Source organism: Magallana gigas, chromosome 1 (assembly GCF_963853765.1).
Source record: "Magallana gigas chromosome 1, xbMagGiga1.1, whole genome shotgun sequence".
NCBI classification, from domain to species: domain Eukaryota; kingdom Metazoa; phylum Mollusca; class Bivalvia; order Ostreida; family Ostreidae; genus Magallana; species Magallana gigas.
The window spans coordinates 5,961,590-5,988,488 of record NC_088853.1 but is presented as its reverse complement, the minus strand read 5'-3'; the positions used below and the strand labels follow the sequence as shown (position 1 = coordinate 5,988,488).

The 26,899-nt window shown below is 34.0% G+C and overlaps 1 protein-coding gene across 1 annotated transcript; it reads right to left on the bottom strand.

The window, feature by feature from the left end:
* Nucleotides 1-501: 501 nt before the first annotated feature.
* Nucleotides 502-2,776, bottom strand: LOC105332517 (BPTI/Kunitz domain-containing protein-like). The gene is made up of 5 exons (XM_066081736.1): nt 2,625-2,776; nt 2,262-2,406; nt 1,704-1,790; nt 1,038-1,226; nt 502-608 (listed from the first exon to the last, which is right to left on the bottom strand). Exons 1-5 carry the CDS (start codon nt 2,661-2,663, stop codon nt 580-582), a joined length of 489 nt encoding a protein of 162 aa, XP_065937808.1. The 5' UTR covers nt 2,664-2,776; the 3' UTR covers nt 502-579.
* Nucleotides 2,777-26,899: the final 24,123 nt, after the last annotated feature.

Below are 26,899 nucleotides of genomic sequence, written 5' to 3'. Positions count from 1 at the left end.
AAAAATTGTTACCATACTTTTTAAACCATCTGTGTTTCTTTAAAAAGTTTCGGAGTTGAAATCATACATGAAGTATATTAAGAGCTAGATGTTTTAGTTTTCAGTTACATGTATGCGGCTAAGAATTGTTACAATACTTTATAAACCAGATGTAATTCTTCGATAAGCTTCGGAGTTGTAATCATACATGTAGTATATTTAGAACAACAGTTTTATTATAGACAAATTATTTTAAAGTTTTGAAGTATTTTTTCAAAAGGTGCTTTGATACATAATGCATTTAACCTAAAGATCATATACGTTTTTTGTACTTGCATACATTAGTTTCATCTCTGAATAAAAAAAAACATGCTTTCCATATTGCGAGAAAAAATGTAAGAAAATATAAATGCAAACAGATACTGGAAGAGTAAGATTTACAGGAATATTTAAACTGATATGAATTGCTTTTAGAAATCGACCAAATCAGAGGAACAGATGAAGAACAGGTACAATATATAACATTTTGACGAAAATTTTTATTAGTTTCATATATAAGTTATAACAAATAAATATAATTATCCTCGTGCCTTTCTATATTTATATCCGCGGTCGTCTATCAGGAAGATCTAAAATAAAAATAAGATAAACAATACACATTGAAATTTTATTTAACAAAAGTCACATAAAACAAGCAATGCATATCCCCTTTAGGTACCCCTAAATTTAAAACAATTGTCGCTTTTTGTATTTATTAGGTCTAAATAAAATTTTGTAGATCAACAATCCTTTTAGAGAGTAATTAAAAAGATTTTACTACTTCTTAACAGTCTTTATTTATAAATATAATAAACATGTAGATCCAAATTTTCTCAATTTAAAACTACCTGGAAGTTTTAAAATAGATTTACCAAACAATAATAAAAAGTGTAATATATAAATAAGACTAAACGAATGACAGACATCGAAAAGACCATCTAACTCCTCAGGTTTTACCTGTTTTGTTATATGTTGCACTTGGAATACCCCTCCCCATTTTTCAAGAAAAAATAACTTACAAGTATTTTGTCGTCGTACACATTGTCTTTCACATTCATCTCTTGTCTCGAAATTATTTTGATTTCCGCCACATCCTCCGTAAATAAATCTCTCGCACTGATTAGTTCTTCTGTTATACCACCATCTTTGGAATGCTGCTCTACAACGTCCCACCTTTTTTGGCTGGTTACAAATGACTCCGTTACCTCCTGCAAATGGAAGTGTAGGTAAATTGATATATCTTACAGAAATATTTTTTGATGCAATGTATTTTTATTATTAAGTATTCGAGTGATGGGTTGGAAATATTGCAGTAATACACGTGGTATAATTTTTTTCCAAGTAAGTTCCTTCACCTACAGGATTGCATACTGCAATCTAAGATTGAATATTTTGTGCAAGGTAGAAGTTGCCATTACACAAAATAACTACCAATTAGTTGAAGGGGGAGGGTGTTAGGGCTTGTGTAGGTATAATATTGACATGGTGAGGGAGTGGTTCTTATGTATGTTATGGGCAATTAACTGTGCAAGTTTAGTTTAGTAGCGTTCAATTTCTGTTTGGAAAAAAAGACTCCCCTGTCTTGTCTGCGTTATACCCGTGCGTCAAAAGATATCCAAGTAAAATAGAGTCTAAGATTACCTGTTGGTAAAGATGCACCCTAAGAAGATAGATAATAAGATTACCTGGTGGTCGGATTATATCAGGGATAATGTTGACTGGATTAACACAAGATCTTCTACAACCGCATCCTTGGTCACAGCACTTTTGGACTAGATAAAACAGATAACTTTAAGACAACAGGCATATCCAACTTCTTCATGTTAATAAGTATCTTCCCATTTCATTTTTTAAGATCAATTACAATACATATGGATATGACTTACGATTAACATTTGCTATAAACTTTTTTAAGAATTTACAATTAATCTGAGTAGGAATTTTTCAAGAGTGCAACATTACAAAGATGAATTATATTCATAAACTTTACTATTTAACAAAGAAAAAAATCAATGGTTCTAAAGATGTGATTTGTATGTACTTCTTAAAATCTTTACAAGTAAACATTGATAAATATTACAAACATTGATAGATATTTTTTTTACATATTGCATCAATCATTCGACTTTTACAAGTTACCGGTTATGTCTGTTGAAATTGAAAGAGAAACATTTCATTTGGATTATCATTATCCTAAACAAGTTTTTCAATTGCATGATTTATAATGCGTAAAAAAATCGTACCTCCGGGGCATTCTCTATCATTGTTACATTGGTTAAACTCCGGTCTACATTCACACGTGGTTATAATGGTGGACACTGGACAGGTGCCCGGCTTCTGTCGCCCGGGACGACTAGGGCGCGACGGGGGAACATACTGAGCACACGCCTGTTTAAACAAGGATTAGTTTAAACGTCTAATAACTTACTCATATTATTTTTAATATTTGTATATTATTAAAAAGTTGCTTTTGCGCAAACGGATAATTATTGTGATTGTTTTTTATATTAGAAAGAAAAATTCAAATAATATGAATAAAAATATACCGGTACGATTCATTAAAACAAAACAAATGTTATTAAAATCTGATAGAAAATAATACTTACACTGACAAAGAAAAACACTACTAATAGTTTGAAGTCCATCTTACTACTTTTTTATGACTACCGTATCGTTTCTCCCGGTTCTATATATATACATACAAACTCCTATCCTTGATACCAACATGTCTTAACTGCAATAAATAACAGCGCCTATTTTGATACATTTTGCGCGTCGCACGATTAATGTAAACAAACACAAATTTTCAAAAATGGTATTTTCCCCCAGATTCCAGAATTATAATATTTAAATGACGCACTTGCGTTGACATACATATAGGTGTGTAGAAGCGTTATGTTTTGTAGTAGAGGATATACTACGTTTAGGATTTTTATCGACGTTCCTCGCCTTACGTGATGACCGCATTGTTTACATTTTTTTTTGGCCGGAGGCATTGCGTTATTTACCTGCATACAAAATGTTCTTTACCACAACACCATAAAATAGCAATTAAAATCATAACCTTACCTGTATAGCTGTCACGATTGTTTTTTACTACACAAATTATTGAAGTTAATCTTTGGAACATTGTGACCGATGAAATGGGCTCACAGCCTAGTTTTATGACTAGGTTTTCTTCCATTTTAAAATTTTCAGATATCAGTTGAATTTGCGTATTAAGCAAGATAAGTCATGGGTAATAATATATATATTGGAAGACTATTTGCAATACAAGAAATGTTAAATATAACTGTCAAAAGAGATCGCAATGTATGCAACTATATAGGTATAAAAGCTAGCAACATTTTCATATGTGCAGTTTTGAATTTTTATCATATTCGCCGGGTCCATTTGTCAGCCTTACTTTGTCTGAACATGATCTAAAACATGTGTGCTTTAATTTTTTTTCTGAAAAAGTTTACACTTTACTATTACTTTAAAAGAAAGGTTTTCACATTTACGAACTGTATTTCTCTCACTTTTTCTGTTCTTATTAGTGATTTCACAATGAAGTCATGTTTTATTCGAGGATTGGCTGTATCCGTATTTGTTATTGTACTTTAAATTTTGAAAACTCCACCAATCAGCCGAACATTCCAATATCACCGCAAAGGTCGAAGGTCAGGTGCCTGAAATTTACCGAGGGTTGATGCACGATGTGATATGGGAATAGGTATACATTGTAATATTTATTGCATTTCTTGTCATAGTATAAAGAAAAGTAGGTTAAAGTTAAATCCTTCTCTGTGCCATGAAGGCCATACGGCCTGTGCTTATCCCCGGTTTCCGTGGTGCTAAGCGGATGAGAGTCATTGACTCCCCCTGGAGTGACAAGTGCATCAAGTGACCACAGCGGGGTTTGAACCAGCGATTTTTCTGTTACTGGTATAACGCACATGGCCACTGAGCCATGTGCTCCACAGTATAAAGAAAAGAAGTATGAATAATTTGTACACATATATTTTTAACATTATTTGAAGATCACATATATCACAAATTTAAGATTTAAAAAATTACTTTTTGGCTATTTTCAGAAAATAAATTTTTGAATGGTTATAGCAGATTCAACTCTTTAAAATAGCAGATGTAATTCATGTCACAGGGGAATACCTGTACATGACCACTAGGAGTCGGAAGGACTGAGCTTCATAATCGGAGCAAGTGGCAGGATTCTTATTCTTGCCTTTGTTGTTTCTGTTGGCTCTAAATATTCATCTCAGACTGACATTTTCAAATTTGCTTCTCATTTTAATATTAGCTGAAGTTATCAGTTACCTGGAACAAAAATTCTGAAACCTTTCGATGATGCAACATTATTGCTTAAAAGAGAGAAAGTGTTAGTGGCAGCATGACTATTTCAACTATATTAGATTTAAAGAAGCACCTTCATGCCAGAAAGTCCAGATCCTTATCCTAGACCATGAATCTTGTCCCCTTGACTGAATTTCACTACACCAAACTCCTAATAATGAAAAATAATTTCATTAATGGGAATTTTCGTTTATCGTGAACAACTTTATTTTGTATTGGGTCAAAAATAGAAACCAGAACTCAACAAGGTATTTAAGCTGAGCCAGATATTTGAATTTAAAAAAGATCGATATCAAATAGTTTAACGGATTCACAAACAAGAGCTCTTTATGTTTCTCAGTTGATTCGTCAGGTAGAGCAAATACTCTGTGTCTAAAACGAGGCAACCTTCTGACAAATAAGTTGATAAAACAGGATTATCGACAATCTCGATTGAAGTCATCATTTCATAAAGTTTATGTTCGATACAAAGACCTTGTTAGGTATTTATCTATTACCGAATTTTCTATTGATTCTACTCTTTTCCCGATTATAGGAAAAAGAGCACATGGCAGGTCTGACGGGTCAGCAGAGGATGTTCACTCCTCGATAGCACTTGATCCTACCTATAATATGTTTTGGAGGTCGATGTTTTTTGACAAGTTTTTTTTATATTTTTTTCTTAATTTCAATTCCTTATGAATTTAAATATTTTATTTTTATATTTTATTTTATTTTTACAATGCTCAACTTGATATGATATTTTGGCCAATGAAAAGTTTGGAGATTTTCTCTGCCTCCCCTTGGAATTGGAATAATGCGGGTTTATCCAAATTTTATTAATGGAAGGGATACTGCTGGAATATGTCCACATGACCCATAGAGACTTCTCCAACAGGACATTCATATTCCGAGTTGGAATAATCTTCATCCAATACATATATAAATCCTACAATCCTGTCTTTTAAATAGCCGTATAATGTACTGTCTGTGTCTGCTTTTGTCTTTTTTACGAGAGCAATTTAGCTTGGTTACATGTATATACTACAGAGAGAATGTAGAAAGTGAAAACTCTACCTTCTTTAAGTGGGGAGGGAATATTGTTACGACCCAGGAAAATTGCTTATTATTTTATTTATCTATTTATTTATTCCAAAATTGTTATTATACATAGCTGTTTATTTATTGTTGATATTGTTATAGTATGTTCTTATGTGATTGTTGAAGACGTATCTTATGATATATAAAGGATTTTTTAAACATGCAAATCTTGATGTGTGTTTTAGTACGGTACTTACTACAGTGTCTTGTATACAAGGATTTCTATCCAACAGAAATACTACGTGGAATTTATTCAACCAGTGATGATAAATATCAAAACAACTATCTGTTGTCATTATCTATTTACAACTCTATTTACGATGAATTAATGCGTCTTGGGTACTCTTGGCCAAAATGATCGCTTACAATTTATGTCAACATGTGCTCAGAGAACTATTTTCTGCTTTACATACTACAAACCACATGTTTAAATAGAATAAACACAATCTGCGTGGTTCAATTACATACATCTGACTGTAAAGACATCGATAAATACTTTGTGTTAGCTGCATTATCGTCTTTTTGAGCAGAAACCCTGTAAAGTTTTCGTTCGCACACACGATTTTACTTCATGAATACTGATTAGCGGGTCACGTGATAAAGACTATATAAGGCCGAGCCCGATCATAATTTGACACTTCGGTCACTTCATGTTTGAGATGAGTCAGCTTCAGCTCTTTCAGCCCGACCTACCGGCTACGAAGGTGAATATTTTGCACCTTCTCTATTAGATAGACATAACTGAATATAGGTTCTATTTTAGATGTGTTAAGGTTTCAGTAGATCTTGAACATCACCTTCTGCATCATATTCAGCATCCCTGCTCACCTTCCTCAGACGGCGCAACTAAATCAAGTTCAACACCTTTCAACCCCTACTACTAGAATTGGAACTAAATGATGTCATCTTCAAAATTAAAAAAACCCCACTCAAAACCAAAGATTATCCACCACGACCGCCTCAAACCTTATACATATACTTTCAACAATCTGTAGAACTTCATAACATCCTCATAGACATAAGTTACTAGAGCCCTGTAGTATCAACAACAGTAACAATACATCATGAGCGCAGAGCTGCATTTAAAAATATATATATTCTACTTAAATATTCAGAATGTGTGTAGTTCCTTAACATATCTTAATTTATTAAATAACAGATCACCATGTATAGGTGCTTGGAATGCCCAATCCTAAGCTTTGAGAGGAGATCTCTATGTGAGCGTCATGTGTTCGAAAATCACAGTGGCTGCGGTTACGAGTGCACTGTGTACCATCGAGTTTTCAATAGGCCAAACAATCATTCAGGTCGTTGTGTGGGGAACGAACTACTATTGAGGAAGAAAGCAACCAGAACTTACACGGAGGAAGAGGCAGAGGAACATCGGTCGTTCATTAGAAATCTACATCAGAAAATCGAAGCAATGAATATCATAGGCGTACCCCATCTCAACGCCAGCAGCTACAGCAACATACCAGAATGTGCAACTAAATCAAGTTGAACACCTTTCAACCCCTACTACAAGAATTAGAACTTGGTTTCTCATATTTAAATAGTTCATCAAAAGCCTGAGTGTATTAATATTCACTTAAGAAGGTGCAAGTATACTGTTAGTTATAGTAGTTGTTTACACCTTCTATTTATAAGTCAGCAGCTTTCCGTATGGTCTGTACCTTCTACATTTAGGTATAAAGATTTCATTGAAGGAAATAATTAATTCAACCCCTAGACTCAAAACAGCACCTAGACCTAGGAAGGAGACCCTCCAGAGGAAGATTATTGAAATTTATATTTTATACCTGAATAAATGTGTATTGATTTTAAATAATCTTGTCACAACTCATCTTCTACCAGGTACAGATAGCTGCAATAATGTAGCCCTCTCCCGATTTTTTTTTTTTTTTTTTTTTTTTTTTGGGAGAGGGCTACAACTCCATAGGATCTCCGTAATGGTGCAAGTGCGGGAGTGATTCACTCCCGCAACGATTTCGTCTCAAATCGTTTATAAATGACAATAACATCTGCAATTCTTACCTGAACTCAAACATTGTAGATGTCTATGGCATAAATTAATCCAAAAATATCAGATATAGTCCATATATCGGTTATTTTCGTGTATGTCAACAACGCAAATTGAATTTGTCCGCCATGTTTACTGACCTTGACCGGTTTTATTTTGGGACAACCAATGAGAATTTAGGAGCGGATCTTGAACTGAATGTAGGAATTCCCCTAATTTAAACATAATTAACGCGGTAAATATGAATTTTCCATTAAATACCATTTCCTTAAATGATGTTTTAGTGATAGAACGAGGTAAGATCGATTATTTATACTGACATTCACGTTATCAAGCCCATCAAAACTCCAAGCGTAAATCCCATAAAATCACGCGAGAACTGTCATGGCTGCTGAAAAAGACGACTGGTAAACATGCTGATGTGTTTTATCTGGTTTTGATTTATATTCGGTTAGTTTGTTCAATCTGAATTAAAAAATCATTTTATCCAAAGAAAGTCAAATATAAAATCGATCTTTTCAGACCGAAGTCAGCCGCATTAAAAAATTAATTTTGCACCATTACGGAGATCCTATGGAATTGTAGCCCTCTCCAGTAAACATCAGATATAAAAAAATCGGAGAGGGCTACATTATTGCAGCTAGGTACAGAGGGCTCGCACATTTTGAAACAACTGAGACCTTACAATTAAAGTTAAAACTAGTTTATTTAAATATCAAATAGGTACCAGTTGCATTTCAATGTGCAATGGATATCTGTAATTATCACCGTAATTAAGAGGCAATAAACATATTTTGCTTACAAAGAGATACGATGACACAACTAATGGAAATTGATAACAAGAAGAGGCTAACAATCAGGAATCTGATATTGGTTAAGATTTAATTTGATATACATATACAATTGTAGATAAAGGTTTATTGTTAAAGGGGAAGGAAACCCAAATATTGTTCATATTGCAAATAATAGAATGTCTTAAATAATTAAGATATTTCAAAATATTTTTTCGATAAACTTTATAAATAAGCTTCAATGTCCCTTTGAATTTATAAAAAATTGCATTTCCTGGAGGCTGACATGATGTGGAACTCTTTTGTATTAAAAACCAACAAAATAAATTATTTTGACGACACACCATCTATTCCGGTTTAGGACTACATCAGTACATGTTTTATTTTGGTACATCACTAGCATGGTTAGTGTTTAAAAAAGCTGATTTATGCCTTCCTGTCAAGCAATTAACTGTACAAACACAAGGGGAAGATGCGGGAAAAGTTTTTTTGAAATTCCGGACCCAACAAAGTCAATTTCCACAACTACACCATTCGTCCAGCGATGGAACATGTTCTGTCTGTGATGCATATAAACTTCTATTCGCTTCAGTTTCGCCAGGAGAGAGAATAGGCTCAAATTTATATGGCTTTATACCTAACTGATCAGAATTTGCCATTTAAAGGGTATTGCTATAACAAACGATGATGTTTACTTCTGCTATACTGTGTTGATAAAGCAAACCGGAATAGATGGTGTGACGTCATCATTAAAAGTTCAATGGCAGGTCCCAGAGCGGCGGGAAATCTAAAATAAGCAATCGAAAATTCGTGATTTATTCTTTATCCGTGGGTTTTTATTGAGAAAAACATGATATAGAATCATAAATGATGTTAATTTATCGAATTAGGGTACTATATAAATTTTACTTTCCTTCCCCTTCAAGGTTTATTCATATATAATAGCAAATGTATTCATATAAAATAGCAAATCATGATATGTTTCAACAGTTCAAAAAAGGCGTTTCTACAAAGAATTTGTTTTAAATTACATTCTACGTGGGTCTTTGCAATATGCGGCAAAATATCGTAGTGATCTGATGTTAATTGTTTATACCCTGTAGCCGGCCATTCTACTCGCGTTTTCACCGGCAGTTAAAATTTGTCTCGTATGCTTCCAACCTGTTCAAATTAATTTGACTAATTACAATTTATGTTAATCACTGACTTAATATTGGTTTAAATTACCAAAACGCAAAATAAATCACCTGGTTACTTTTACGATACAACAAATTTTGCATATCTTTGAATCGGTCGTTTCCCTTCATGCATCAATATATATTCTAGAATATCTCCTAGAGTGAATAATATTTACAAACTCTAAGAGCGAAACTATATCTGTTTTATATAAGATTTTGGTTTTGCAGTATTAAATATGCTAAACTCTTGGATTGCAGGTGTTAAACATATTTAAGATATGTGTGGTTTTTTTCAAATATTTCGTCTGAACAAAATGTTGTAAATGAAAAGTGTAAAACAAAGGTTAAAAGACAAATATATTCAAAAATGGTCTAGTGAAATTTCTGACTGGTCAAAAGGACTAATATACAGAATTTTAAACAAAATTTAAGTTATGAAAACTACCTAGTTATATTGCCACATAAGCTCAGAAAGTTTTGCGTGGACCCTGAGGTCCACGCAGAAAATATATAAGCGAGGTTAAACCGGATGATATGGGGAAAATTCAGCCTGCGCATGAGCTAGCCTGGATCCTGTGCGTAATGGGTAGCTCAGGGAACCAGGCTAGTATACGTTAATCTGAATCGGGATCGGGATTCCGTGCTATATGCACACATAAGTTCAAAGGCGCTGTAATTGTAAAGTTGTCGGTAAACAGTACAGAAACAAAGTATTCCTTTTAAAAATGATTGGCATGTGATGTGAACTATCAGTATTATGAAATAAGTTAATGTTATGCAGAAACTACAACATGCATCAAATAGCATAATTTGCAATGTTTTGTTGTTTTCCGAATACACAAGTAACTTAACTTTACTTTTATAGTAGGCGAGGCTAGAGAACTTCCCGATTAAATTTTTTAAGCATTTAAGTATGATTGAATAATTATGTCACTGTATAAAAGTTTACATCTCAACAAAAATGAGCATGATAATGAATATGAAATTTTTAATTTACACAAAGCTGTCACTGCATAGTTAACAATGTAGTGCAAATCCTAATATGTGCGCAAATAGTAAAATTCACCGAATGCCTGATACTGTACATGCAAACTTCATTCATAGATATATCATAATTATTTTAGAAGAGTCAGGGCTATAAATACATGTATATGTAATACAACGTACAATTTAGTGGTTAAAAGCAGAGGGCTAGAGTCGGTGGAATCTCTGATAATCTTAAGGCTTTCACGTTTTCGTTGGAAACACATACAAATGGTCCACGTATTGTAGTCCTTTTTTAAAGGACAGCAACTTTTTTTTATAGAAAATGAGAACCTCAAACTACCATCTCCCAGTGGAGATGGTGCAACATTCATTTTAACCAAAGAAAATGTAAACTTTGTAATTCAGGTCAAACTGTTGACGAATTCCATTATATTCTTGAATGTTAATATCATGATGATCAATACTGTTCAGCACCAACTACTTTGAAGTTTTGTGAACTCGTGTCTTGTACTAATGTTACAAATCTAAAAACATTTATATCAAAATATACAAGTCTGATTTAATAATCCTTTCTCCTTAATTCTACTACATCCTTTTTTCATTGTATATATTATATATTTATACTTAATAAATATTTATTTACTACCTGTCTATTCATTTATAAAAATGTACCTTTATACATTGTATTTATTATATATTTATACTTATTAAATATTTATTTATTACCTGTCTATTCATTTTTAAAAATGAACCTTTATACAATGTACCTCTGTATAACACTCTGGTTGACCTCATGTACCATATCATGGTTTAAGTGAATATCCGAATTTAATTGAATTGAAATAAATACCAGTTCTTAAAAACATATAAAATACGACATCTTCAATTAAATATAATTGCTACTACCAATATTTATAAATAACCACCATTATATAAGATCGATTTTACTTCCAGTCGTCACAGCACTGCGAATTGTTAATCGAGAAGACGTGACTCATTCACCTCCAAAGAAAGCCTAAGTTTGTGAATCATCAAGTATGAACATGCGTGTAATATTTATGGACTGAACAGAAATTCTTCTGTCCCATTTTGTTCCCGAAAAACAAAGTGTACTCTACATATTACTGAAAGGTAAATACTTAAACGAAAAAGTTGGTTGGTTTTAAAAATAATAGGTAGATAATAATTTCATAATCTATAACAGCTTGTCCATTAAATTATGCACTGTTAAATTGATGTCCAGATATATACTTTTATTTTGAAAAGTATTAAATGCGCGATTTCATGCCATAAAAACGAAACAACCTTTACCGATAATATCATTTTCCATCAGTACAATACGCCAGCACACACAACAGTACAGACACAGAAGGAAATCGAGCTCCTGGGATATTAATGACTTCAGCACCCGCCCTGCAGTCCAGATCTTGCTGAAATGGACTTTGCTGTCTTTCCATAACTTAAGTTAGCATTGTGGAATATTACTTTCAATGACTTTGGAGAACTGAAAAAATTCGCGGCTATGTTAAGGCTGTCCAAAGCTAAATATGATACTATTCTAATTATCGAAAAATACTTTAACCGAGCGAGTTTCTTTAAACTTTTATTACATACATTAACAGTGACATCTACCACTATATTTGATGCATTTTTGTGACGTCATATATTTTTCTAAGCACGTGACGGGTGTCTTTTATTACGTTAATTAATCAATAAAAATCGCATCGGCGCAAGTGAATAATGACATTAAATCAAAAATATTTTTATGAAAAATCCTTCGATAAGCAATGTATTTTGCAGTTCTTGCTGGGGGTTCATATATCAAATATTTCGTTTATTTGAAATATTGTTAAAACATTTTGCACCGCCATCCAAATTAGGCACATTTTTACCTCTTAGGCTCGATTTACACAAAATCGGGTCAATCGGTAGGTTTCCCCCAGCAAGATTCACATTCATTTGGTACTTATTTTCTCTCCCGATTTCACGTAAAATATACTAAGATTGTTTTTATCTTTCACATGCGCCAAGCCGTTTTGATGTGCATATACAATACATATCACCATTCATTAGATTACACGTAGCATGGGGATCTCGAGTCTCAAAATCATTAGTTTATGAATAGTTATTTACAAATTACGAAGCTTTAAAACTGTTGAAATTTGTTATACTCCATATCGGCGATTTATCACTAGTATTTACAACAGTGTCTATGTAAAGGAATGAAGCGGTTTTATTATGCACAATGAATCACTTATTACTTTACGATACATTCCCTAAGAACGATCGAAAGGAATGCAGATCGTGACGTCAAAGTTAACTATGACGTCATATCTTATGAAGTACAGACATATCGCTGTGAAATTAATCGGGCAGCCTTAACATAGCCGCGAAGCCACCTTAGATGCTGTCAGATCGTTAGATACTGATTGAAGCCAATATGTTTATGACAATTGGTTAGCTCAGTTAAATTCCAAAAAATGTAAACATTCTTTAAGCCGTTAAGGCAGTTTAAAATAATCAAGCTTTCGTGTTTCATTGCTACATGTATGCAGTAGGTGCTGGCACGATAAAAGAATTGTCCAAAACTCAGGGATTCAATGAATATTTTAAATAATATTCACAGGCTTTGTTTCAATTCTAGCTCTCAGATGATCATGTTTTAATTGTGTTCTATTATCGGTTGTTTGTAAAATCAAACTTTACCATCATTTCCGTAAAAGTTACATAAAATTCCGTAAACATACAATTTTGGAGTATTGCTCCCCGTTCACCCCAATAACAATTGTAAGGAGACACTTTCATCAAAAGTTGTATCCAACACGATGTGTTCTCAACCCCTTGCCAAGTCTATCGAATAGGATCACACACGAAAATCCCCCCCCCCCCCCAAAAAAAAAATAACAAGACAACATGTCTGCCGCTCAGGGACAGAGACAAACACAGTGTCAAGGTACTATTCCTATTTCTAACCCGTCATGTAATACCATACCACCCATTCAATACATTATTCAAGTAGGTAACGAAACGTTCCACCACATGCAGCCAATGCAACCTATACAACTAAGTGTGCAGCATCGCTTCAAAACCATCCAAACAAAACTTAAACGAACACTTTCCAAATCAACCCACCGTGGGCCAAAACAATTTCAATAAAATTCAGAATTGGAATGAAAAACTTGACGCTATAAAAACTTCCCTCTTCCGCATGCAGAGCGAAATAAATAATCTAAGCGCTAGCGTCTCAAAAGTAGGGAAAATGTCAACAATTTTTTCGAACTCCTACGACTAAAACACAACACACAATGCTACAGCCCTTGAAGAGCTAGACAACCTCAAAACTTCACTCGAAGATTAAACAGGTCGGGTACACTACCTTATATGGATAGCATTATTTAACACGTGACAGTATTTACGTCAAACAGATTCTCCAATCCAATGAATGAGTTGCAATGCATGACGGTCTACAACGTGTCTACGATTCAACAAACGCACGTGGTTTTTGTCTGTTTTATTCACAATATTTAATTGCTTGCCGGAATGTTTGTACATCTTGATTTTTACGTTAGAAGGTAAAAAAGGAAAGATTACGTACCATTAACTTTGTTCCACGCTCACATTGAAAAATACCGTTGTTTTAGTTGATCAATTGTTGCTTAAAAACATGATCAGTATCAAACGATTGACAAACATACGCATACCAGCACAAACAGATTTTGTTACGAAAAACCACACACTTGTGTTTTGGTGACTTTATCATTGTGCACTAGAAATAAATACAGGTAACTGTAATTTTTGGGAGTTGATTTTAATCAACTCTCCTATGCAGTTACTCAGACAAACTGAAAGTGAAACAGTGTTTGGACCTCAGCACAAATCATTGCTGCTGACAAGACATAGTTCTTGAAAATAATTGATAAATTCGATGTAATGTATGCTAAAGCATTGTTTTTCAAGGAAACTTATTTATCAATACCTTGAAATAGTCAGATTTTAAATGGAACGAACAATTTTAATTTTTTTGTAGTCGTATGTATTCCCACGCCAGAGTTCAACTCTGTCTCGTTCAACTGGACGCTCGGCTGTCTCCGTAAATCCTTGTCGGAGATTTACGGTGTCAGCCGAGCGTTTGGTTGAACGAGACTAGAGTTCAATATTGCTTGGATCCATGTAATTTTCGAGAAATATTTCTGTTACTGATACATAGTTTGATTGAATTTATTTTATCTTTAAATATAATTTAACATGATTCATATGGGGGTTTCTCGACATTCTTGTGGAAAAAGTACAAAAATTCATTTATATGCCTAATTCAAATCAAATTAGAAACTACATGTACTTGTCATGCAAAATAACATATCAATGATTTTAAAATAAATAAACATCGACAAAATCAACTCCCACCAGTTCTTCAGTACTTTGATTAACATACGTGAATAGCCATGGTAATAGAAATGCACAAATATACAAACGCAGAAGCGCAAGCTTTGCAGCATATAGTATTTTGTCCGTTAAGCATTCTGATGAATGACCCTGAAAAAAATATCAACGCGCATTCTACTTAATATACAATGTAAATGTTGTCCCAAATATGGGGTATCACGTGAAAAACGGTACTCACTGCTTCTAATTCAATAGGACGTACATGTACCTCTCTGATGAACATTGACAATGGGGTATTTAAATAGGTTGATATAAGTCCTCATATGCAATATTTTTTAAATGTGAGCATAGAAATTGAAGTTCAGACATAATTGTCCATATTAATTTCATAAATTCTGAAAAATTATTCAAAATGAGTTTCCAAAGGACAATTCAAAATGGTGTATATTTTCAATACGCTTTGTATACACTGAAACTTGTAGTAGCCCACAATGCCTTGCAACTCATTCACCTGATTGGTTTGTCGATAAAAGTAAACAGATGGCTAATTTAGTATGCAAATTTATGCCGACGTCACAAAATATAGTGGTATCGACCTGTTAGAGCGTTTTTATCTGGAAACTTTAGTCTTGACTCTAGTGATAACAGGACGTAAACAATTCATGCGCACGCAACTCTCCAGGTAAACACGTTTTGCAGCGGAGTCTGTACTCGCAATATGGATGTTATTTTGCTGCAATACTTTTTGGACGAAAATGACAATGACATGGCAGTATACCTAGCGAGAAATTTAACAATTTTTGCCTTGCTGAATCACAAACGATTTATTCTGAGGATAAACAATTATGCCGAAAATATCGTGCCATTGTTTGATGCAGCATTATTTAGATCTCATTTTCGGGTAACACCAGCTGTGTATGACATTATACTTCGTGAAGTGCAAGGCTCTATCGTATCAAAGCATGGCGGAGGAACAGAGCAGATTGAGCCAAGTAAACAGTTACTTATTTTTCTTGCATATATGGCAAGTCAAGAATCTTTGAGGGAAATAAGTGTGCAGTTTGGAGTTGGGATCAAGACGGTCCACGGCGTAGTCAAATCCATGTCCTACGCAATAAACACTCTCTTAATACGAGTAAGTATAAATGAACTTGAAAATGATGGTCCAAGACCATGGATACCGGTAACCTACAGCGGATATCGGTATGCTGTAAATCAAAACTTTAATGGTATCGATAAATTCATGATATTTTTAATTTTTTTAAAAATATCATCGTTAAGTTTTAATTCTTACCAATTAACTGTTTACAGAAATATTTCATTTCGTTTTGCACACTGTTTTGCAGTTGACCCCCAAATGGATTAGGTATACTGTTTTGATATTGCTGCATTTTCTCTCAAAAATTTTATATTTTTTTTTATTAGATAATTGACTGGCCTAGTATTCAAACGCAGCAAGCCATATCCCGTGACTTTCAATTACAAAGTGGAATTCCTGGCATAATTGGAGCCCTGGATGGAACCCATATCCGACTTTATTCAGCACCAAAAGGGGACCGAGATTACTTTAACAGAAAACAGTTTCCTTCCATTCAGTTGCAGGTATTGTATATTTCCTGAATATTTAATTTAATGTTTGTTTTTATGATTAATTCTTGTGAATAAATGCAATACATGTAAATAATAAACTGATTTTTTTTATTGTCACTTATTTTCAAGTAGTATGTGACAGTGACATGGTCATTCGTCATGCATACACTGGCTGGCCAGGCTGCACTCATGATGCAAGGGTTTTGCGCAACTCGTCACTATTTGAGGATGGGGAGCAGGGAAATGCTATTGGTCAACGCAACTTTATCATCGCAGACAGTGCATACCCATTAAGAAATTGGCTAATCACTCCATTTAGGAACACAGGACACCTTACTCCAAGGCAGCACAGGTTTAACAGGAGACTTTCGAGTGCCCGGCAAATAGTTGAACGATGCTACGGTCATCTTAAGGGGAGGTTTCGGAGGTTGAGGGAAATTACTCTCAGGAAACCACCTCATATAATTGCAATTATTATTTCCGGGTGCATATTACACAATTTGTGTGTTCTTAGTCATGATGATGTTGAGGACTTTATAGATGAAGATCATGATGTAAATGCTAATTTTTATCCCAACATATACCTGGATGGAGGGTGTGGAGCAGCCAGGAGAAATGAAATAATGAACGCATTACTGTGAATTTGAGAAATATTAAATAGAAAAACAACTAAGCAATGTGTTTATGTTTTAATATTCATAACAAATCAACATAAAAATTCAATACACTGCTTGTGTATAAATAACATAACAATTGTAAAAAAAAAAGTGTAAACCACAAAATTAAAAAAATATCACAAAGTTTTAATTAATATGTATCAGTATATACCTATATTCTGATATTAAAAAAAAAGTCTGACAATCATATGACGTGACTGATACGAGATCACAATTGTTACTTTTTGTCCAATGATCTTTCGAACAAATCGAGCATTCTGTCCATTCTTTGAAGTTTGTCTCTGTGCTGTGTTTCCATTTGATCCATTAGTTTTGAATTTTGCGCATCCAACTTTTCCATCAGATCAGTTTTTAAATTGGGCCTAATCTTCTTTTTGGCAATTCAGCTTTTGTTTCCAATGTTTCTTCCCTATCTCCCTTTTCCAATTTTCTTTTCAAACACTCATTGGTTTTTGGTAACTCCTTCAGTCGATCTGTGTCAAAAGACACACTTAGTTTTGTTGATGCCTTATTCCCATATGCCCCATCAAATGCATCTTTATGTTTCCAGTCCATACGATCTGCCCCTGTTTTTGAGTTGTGGTCATTTATTTCTTTATACTTTTTCTTCAAACTTTTCCACTTGTTAATTATCTGCTGCTTTGTTAATTTCAGCCCCTCACCATTCAATTCCTTTGTAATAGCTTGCCACAAGGAGTCATGCGACTTGTTACCACAGAAATCTTCCTCTTTGGATAATCGACAGTCTATAAGACGTTTTTCTTCTGCGACCGTCCAAATATGAATAGACTGAAATATATATACATTAATCTAAATGTAGCTTGTCAAGTTTTTTAACGAGGAGATTGTGAAATTCCTCCAAAGACACACACATATCATTTGACACTTGAATACTCTCTTCTGACATTATTTTTTCTTCTTTCTCCCAAGGAGAATAAAGTTCAGAAAAACATTTTTTGCTCTCAGGTGACGATTCAAAAAAAAATATATCTAAATTTTTCTCAGGGTAACATTTGTTTCTGTGATGTTTTTCTAAATTTGGCCAGAAATAATTGTCTACCTGTTCTGATGTTGATGATGAGGCACTGGTAGACTCTGGTGTGGAGGAGAAACTTGACCTTGAAGAGCTGCAAGGCGATTCATTTTCAACCGGAGTTTCATTACTGGTACATGGCATTTCATTGCTGGTACATGGTGGTCGTTTCCAATATTCTGAGCTCTTATGGCATCTGCTAAAGCTTTTCTAGTCATCGGATCTAAAAATTAGGATTAAATAATAAAGATATAGAAGAACAAATATTTTTCATATTTTAAAATATTCAAATTTGATTAAAATAAAAATGTAGTAACTTATAAATATAATTGTGCTTACCACACTGGGGGGACCTGTACAATTCTGCTAACTCCTTACTCATTAGAGCAGTGTAAGTGGTACTTTCAATCTTTGTAGTTACAAGGACACTGAAAAGTTCATATGAAACATTCAATAGTAAATGAAATTGAGGTCCTATTAATTCATCATTTTACTTTCATAGTCAAATCTTAAATATTTTCCTGTATTACACTGACTAGTACAAGCACACACACACGCATGTACATGTACACACACACATATATATATACACAAGTGCGTCGGAAACAAATTGAATGGGGGTGGCTAGAATCTTGAACAAAAAAGATTTTGGTTATGGTAATGTGTAACTGTGAAAAATTGGGTGGGGGACACTGGGGGCCTAGCCTGGTAAATATTGTCTCGAATGCTTACTGGAGGCACTTTTGATAATCTGAGTTGTGAAGTAAATGAAATTCTTTCGTCTTTTGACTATTTATATGTTTTCAGATTAGTTATAACTGTAGCAATGTACTATTAAATAATATCATGTTCAATTTCAGAAATTCAGCCATTTTAATAACCTCTGTATTACATTTTCGATAATTTTTAAACTTACAGATTTTGACTGCTGCCGCCGTCGGCCATTTTGAATCCATACAAACCCTGCGTCAGAGCAGGGTCGACCTCGATATCAACCCCGGTAGAATTCGGGTCGGAACTCTTGTGTTTTTACCTGGAGAGTCTCGACTCGAGACGGAACTCAGGTCCCAGATAAAAACGCTCTTAAATAAAAGCTAACTATCAGTTAAATTTAGCCTACATCGTCACATCATTTCTGACATCTGTTTGAAACGTCATTTTGTTCCGGATTGATAACATTATGGCATGGTACATGTACAAAATAGCTATACACTGTTTAATTGAACTCTTCTAACAAGGGAGATAAGATAGGAAAGAAAATCACCAAAACGCATAAAAAATATGTACATTTTCTTCGTGGTCAATGCGTTCAACTAACAATAATTAGGGGAAAAAAGGTTGAAACAAAAAGCAAATCGCACAGTTGATCATATGTTGAATATTTAGAAGAAAACCATTTGAACATAATAAATGAAGCCAGACAGTCAAAGTATAAGTACATGTATCGTATACTATACTTTACGATGTAATTTCTTCTGTTCTTAATATTGTTTTGTATAAAAAAAATATCTACATAACATACCGTATTAATAGTGGTATTCTCCTATATTTCATTTTGAGCTCTTCTCCCAAGGGAGATCATTATAGCCCAAGAATCTCCACAACCATCGAGCCCTGATAATAACATTAGACAATATTTAATTATCTTACCTGCCGGGTCCACACACCTTGTTCTGCAACCACAACCCCATGAACAGCATTTCTGAGCTTTCAAAAAGAACACAACGTCAAAATATTTTATTTAAATGTTAAAAAAATCTACTGCAAAATAATAAGAGAAGTTTTCCTTTAAGGGGTATGGCGGTTGGTCACAGACCAGGGCGGACGTGTTTTCTATCGCTCAACTATTTCCGAGTGTTTCTGGACTTTATACAGGTATACAAAAGATACTTCTTACCAAAAAAAAATATCCTTCTAATGTTTTCTAGTACTAAAGGGAAAAAATGGGAAAAACTAGTAAAAAAAAGGAAAACTTGTAGTAGTACAAACAGCGATACGAGTCGCGAGATCAGTGCTCACAGTGCTCACAATGGTAGTCTACTTAACGTTGCCATTGGTGACGAGATACTCAGCGAAGCAATTTCAAAGGCAAATGATGTTTTATATGTTGTCCATTGTGACGATTCCGAAATAAAATCATCAACACCCGTGTACAGGCAGACATTCGCGGAAAGCTAGACGAGTTATTTCGACAACATACGTTAACAAATAGAAAACTTGACGGCATAGTTAGCAAGCTGAATACATTGGACTCGATTGATCGTAAACTGACAAATTTAGAAAATTCTGTTTCTAATCTAGGTCAAAAAAGTTAAGAAAATTGAGGTAAAGCATGAGGAGTTTCAAAAGTTTGTTAAATTTTTGTCTTATAAATTTGACGATGAAACTAAGAAAATCTCGGCGATGGATGGTGAAATACGAAAGCATTCAAAAGAAATGATTTCCAAGGCAAACTAGCAAACCATTAATGGAACGCTAATAATCAAACAGCACATAAAAATATAGATTCACTCGAAAAGGAGACGAAACGCCACGAAACGATGATTGAAAGTATGGCGCGAAGCCTAGACAGCACAAGGAGGGATAACATACAAACCGAAGAGCGGGTAACTGACCTTCAGTTTAAATCCATGAAAATGAATTTGATTTTCACAGGCCGAGGTGGAGAATCCAAAAATGAAACAACCGAGTGTAAGCTACGGGAACTCCTTGAAAATGAGTTGGATATAAAGCATTTTGTGGAATTCTCTAATGTTCATATTTTCGGTCGTTACCAGCGGGGAAGGTATCGTCCTATTGTAGCGCTTTCATATACCAGGCTGATCTGGTTATGGTGTTGGACAGGGCCAACTGGCTATGGAGAACTGGCTTTGGTGTACACCGTCAGTATCCAGCAGCAATGAATGAGCGTCGATGTGCACTTCTGCCAGTGATGAGGCAATACCGCGAGGAAGAAGGAAATGTGAAACTGGTGCCGTCTCTACGTAAATGGTAAGCTGTATCACCATGATTCCGACTAGGACGAGCCTCCCATGGATTCTGCGAACTACTCCGGCACTTCCCAGGATGGTGAATCTGTACATCCCGGCCGCTCGAGATCCGTACTTGACGTTTCTCCCGAAGCTGAGGCGCGGACTTGCGGTAGTAACTCTACATGCAGCAACCTTTTTAAAAACAGTGAGGATTGTCTACGTAAACTGTCGTATGCTATGTTAACAGAAGTTTGGTCAACAAACTCAGTGAGCCTGAATTCTTACACTTATTGTCAAATTATGATATTATTTGTCTATCTGAATGCTGGGTGTCACCCAACTCTGATTTGACCTTAGGTTATTTATCTGATAATTATACAACAAGAAATCATATTGACGCAAGCGTCAAATGGGCCGCAAAAATATAATTGTTGTATGAATCATTGGTTGTTTACATAAAACACACCACAAAGAAGAAAATAAAAGTTGGTGGTACTAATTGTTATGGTATATTCTAATATACTTTCAGCAACTCGTTTTGAAGTTTGACATTTTACTATCATCATAAAGAATCGAGTTCATTACTGTAAGCATTTCTAACGGTACTTGTATGATCATTGCCATAGTATGAAGTAATGGAGAACACACTGATTTGTACATTACTGTAATACAATAAGTTCAACTCATCATTTTATTCTTGGAGATTATGTATTTCAAACCAATTTTTTGTTGCATTGTATTGAATGTAAACTTAATGCATTAGTTTATATGATTTTAAGGGACCACATGATAAAATAGTAATGGATTAGTTCAAATTATTTTCCAGTCAATTCAAATTTTCTGTCATATTTTTGCGTAAATAATTGATATGGATAAAATTTCATGATAATTTCTACCACATTTTACATGGAAATATAATAAATACACAAACAAAGTCATTTTATTTGACACGGCACATAGAAATTCAAATATATCATTTATATAAAATTTAATGACATTCAGGTCTTTAGTATTTCGGGTCTATAGTATGTCCCGCATACCGATCCCGATGCATTGTTTTGAAAAGAATGAAGAACTCCGAAATTTTCCGAATAGATTATAGTCTCGATAAAAACGCGCCAAACACGACAGTCTACTAAATTTGACCTATTTTTCATTTACAAGTAAAACCAAAAATATGTGATATTTTTAATAAGGCATAAAACATATTTCTACATGCAATTTTACTTTCAATTCATAAAAAGAGGCAAAATATCAATTCTACTAAAAAAGAACTATCCCGCAGAAACGCAGTAACACTATTTAAATGTATATCAAATAACGGACCGCCTTCTGGCGGCCCGTAATAATGTCATTCCCCCATAGTAAAGGCCGAGGCGGTGGATTGGTACTTAACAGTGGGACGGACAACTTCGGAATGGACATTTTTCCGGCGTTGCGCACCCCTTTCCATTCACAACATTGACCAAAGTTTAGTACCAAATGGTGGGGTTTTTTATTCAAAATAAATTTATGGAAAAAAAATTGAAACATTTTTAGATAGTTTTTTAGATATTTTAACTTAAAAGTTCCAACCCCATGGGATTTTAGTTTGGAAAAAATACCCCACAGAAAACCCCATGCAAACCCCATGGGGTTTTGCAATAAACCCCATGGGGCAAGAAACCCCATGAAATTATTTATGGGGGAAAAAAACCCACCATTCCCGAAAAAAATCAGATGGGGTTTTTATCCCCATATTTAATGCTTATGTTGGGTTTTTTCCCCCATATTTACTAAAGTAATGATAATGGGGTAAAAAAAACCCACAAAATATTAATCTGAAGTGAAGTAATAGAATCTGCTTAATGTCTGATATTAGGCCGATTGCATAGTTGATATACCTTACAAATTTTTACTAGGCAATTTTCAAATAAAGTTGAATTTACTCATCAAATGTATGATGGATCTCTTTGTGACAGAACAGGTTGCAAGTGATTTTAATTTTTGGTTGTTTGAATAAATCTGTAAAATATTTCTATATTAGCTAGTTTATGCTTAAAATTAGCATTTAAAAATCAAGGAAAATATATAGCAGCCCAGGTGAAAACTTAACTAACCTAATGTCAATTGTTGGAAAGTACCTGTTCATGTATTCTTACAAAGTCTACTTATTAATTAATTTCCCAAGTTATCCTAAATTCATTGTGACTTTCACATTGCAATGGCAAGATGTGGTATTTATCAAAATTTTGGTCAGCTAGGACGTATTACGTGTAGTCTGTAATGTTGCAATCAAAAATTTTGCTGGCAATGAAGTTTTAAAAGTAAAAATATTTCAACAGCAAAACGATTAGGTAAAAATCACAAACAGCAAAATAAAACTGGACCAGTTAGCCTATTCAATATCAATCTACAACATGTATATACTGTCTGGGGTTCTGTGTTCGTCAAGAAGAAGAACTCGTGATTTTATGAGTATATAATGAACTACGAGAGCAAGTTTCACACGCAAAAATCTACAATCCCTTATTTTGTACTTACAGCAAATGAATTCTTTGAAGGTGTTGTTTAGTGAACTGATTCACGCCATCGAAAATTAGATTCTCGGAAAATTATTTACACGAGAAACAATTTACAAATGCATGATTCAGTCCAAACACTGTGAGTGTGACTCTTGTTCAAATGTTGCATCGTGTTTGTTTCAGATTGTTCTTTCCAGACTGATAATAACGTAACAGTAAGCGCTTTTAAGACTATGACAGGTGTTGACTAAAATCAGAACATGCAATTGGGGAAGCTAATACACGAAACTGTCTGTTTTGAAGTTATTTCATTTAAAAAAATATATTTTAAAATATTCTAGAAATAGATCAGAACATTGCATGTATAAGGCCGGCGGAACTGCGGTGACGGTTGTTGTCTCAGAAAAAAGATCGTTTTTTTTTTGCATTAGTGTACAGGTGTATCCTCGACCATATATTGGAGTACAGTACTGCAGTGTAATGGTGAATATATTGTACAACGGCTGCATCAGCGAACAGTGGTCATAAACTCTGTTGTATACACAAGCGCGAAGCGTGGTAAAGATATTTACTTCCGAGGCAAGTGTATGTTGACATTTAACATGGCATTTTAAATTGGGTATATCTTATAGTAGTAACTGCAAACTGTTTGAACTTCTCTGAGAGCTAGCTAGCAACTTAACATTGCTTATTTCTGGCAAACCCTATTTCATATACTTCCCAGTGTAAGTGCATGCATTTCCAAGTTAAAAGAAAGAACAAACCCCAATTAAGATACCTAAAGACACCCCACACACCTTCCCCTTAATGTGCTAATTACCCCTTAAAATTGGTTTTCATCCTCCCTCCCTAGGAATTCACCCCTGCCCCCCCCCCCCCCCCCATTACTTCTACTGGTCTGCATGGGTTTGATCCCTAATGATGAATACATCCCTGAATGTTGAACATATTTTATAGACATATTAGACTGATTTTTTTGCAACATTGAAAAACCAAAACTTTATGATTGCAACATGTCATATAACCTGGAATTAATATAGCAAATTTTATGGTATATATATTACATAAGTAAATAAGGTTTATCCCTTTCCATTTTTGGATTTATTATATGATTTACTGATTTTATTAATTGTCTTGGTTTTTATATGAGGATAAATTTAATAATTAAACTAATATGAATTATACATGTTATATGGCAGCAATTTTTTAAAAAAAAGTTTCAGTTTGATATGAATACAAATCATAACTGCCATGAATCCATATTTTTATGAAAATTATACTAAATGAAAATGGATCAGTTATAAACTTTCATTAAGTTATAATAAGTGCAGTTGATTAACAGCAGGAATGATCATAAAACTGTTATTTTAAGTAATTACAATTTATGAAATGCATTTAACTTGGAATAGGGTTTCAATAAACCTCATAGACCCCTTTACTGTAAGAGTGGTACTGCTCTCTTGCAGGGAAATATGATCAATTATGGTGAAGTTTAAGTACTTGTGATGTTCATGCAGACCAGTTCGAATACCGGGGCGAGATAGCTCAGTTGGTAGAGCACCTGACTAGAGAATCAGGGGGCCCGTGTTCGAATCACGACCATCATTATTTCTCCCATCCTGTTACATTTGGTGCCGTGACCAACCCCTGGAACTGACAGGTTAACTCCTGCCAGGGGAAGAGTCTGGGTTGATCTTCAAGGGCGAAGATCATTTAAGGGGGGAGGAATGTGATGGTCAGACCTGTTCGAATACCAGTGCCAGATAGCTCAGTTGATAGAGCACCTGCCTAGAGATTCAGGGGGCCTGGTTTAATGGTACGTCATGTTTCACCCAATAAAGTCATTTTGCCCTGCAAAAGAGCAGTCATCACAGTTACCGTGAAGGGGTCTAGCTATGACCCTAGCACAAGTGTTTGTTTCTGTTACAGTAAAAAAAATATTTTTGAAATTAAGTTGACATGTAGACAAACAAAGTTATCATAGAAAACAAAATGAGAAAAAACCCATGTTTGCTCTCTTGCTTCTTCTGTCCAAAAGTTATATTTGAATAATATTAAATACATCTAGTACATGTGGAAAATCACCTCATCCTTCAGTTAACATGTAGAATATGTAAATGTATCTTTGACTGTAAAAATAACATCTACTTTGAAAATTATTTTCAAAATGAACAAAAAATATATACTGGTATATTTGGAATATTTATTTAATATACATGTAGAAAAACATAGGTAAAATTTGAACATTTTTCCATGAAATTCTATTATCACCATGCAGCTATCCAGCTGTATATTAATCTTATTTTACTTAAAAGCATACATCACACTGGTAGCTATACATGTAGGTCTTATTGCTTTAGCATGGTTGACAAGAGAGTAGAAACACCATATAGCTATAAGTATATATTAGATATTCACTAAAAATGAGTGTTTAATTAAGCTCACTTTTTCATGGAATCAAGAAATATCATATGCCGGATGGAATGTCTCTTTGTCTGTGGCTATGTATAAATATATATTACATGTAAAATGCTACAAATCTAAAGGTCAATTTTTAGTTTCTATGGCAATTGTTTTCAAATGTGTGTGAGAATTGACTCGAGGAAATTGGCATAGGTTTTATGATCCTATATGTGAAAGGTTTTTAACATCTAGCTGCACTTCATGAAAATCAAAAGATAGGGGGAGGGTATACATGTAAGGGTATTTCTATGTGATGTTATGCTTTTATCATGATAATATCATGAAGATACCAGGTACATGTAGTATTGAATAATTAAGGTTTCTTATTAGAGGAGACTGAAGAGCAATTGACTTCTTAATGATTATTTAGTAAAAATGTTTTACTGCAGGAAATTTAAACCCCATGAATCTGTGCATGTTTATACTTATAGAAAGATGATTAAGTGAAGTGGAGATAGTGGGATCACTTAAATGGTTATATTTTTTCTTAAACCTCAATGGAAGTGGCATTATGGGGTTTACTTTTTTTTTAGAACTGCATATTCTTTCTTATTATAATACAAAACTCTTTTTTATAGAAAGTTAGTGTAAGTGAAAGGTAGCAAGGGACTGTTTTAGATTATTTGTACTGTCAATTATTTGGTGAAATGGAGAATTGCTCTACTTTCAGGCTTATGTTGTGTTGCAAAAAGTCATAAAATAGTAGTTTTTAGTGATTAGCATTAGTTAGAGAGATGTCTCCTATTGAAATTGGTATGCGATATGTAGGTCCTTAATGACTTATATTAGGTTCATTATGATCCAAAGTACCGGTAAACTTTTAATTGATCATCTTGCAGCTATGACTGTT

What these genes read in the sequence shown, in the direction of transcription:
- LOC105332517 (XM_066081736.1), bottom strand. Translation starts at nt 2,663, where the DNA reads ATGGACTTCAAACTATTAGTAGTGTTTTTCTTTGTCAGT. An exon ending in TGATAGAGAATGCCCCGGAG is followed by an intron (nt 1,791 to 2,261) that starts GTACGATTTTTT and finishes TGTTTTATCTAG; the next exon opens with TCCAAAAGTGCTGTGACCAA. An exon ending in TGATATAATCCGACCACCAG is followed by an intron (nt 1,227 to 1,703) that starts GTAATCTTATTA and finishes TTCCATTTGCAG; the next exon opens with GAGGTAACGGAGTCATTTGT.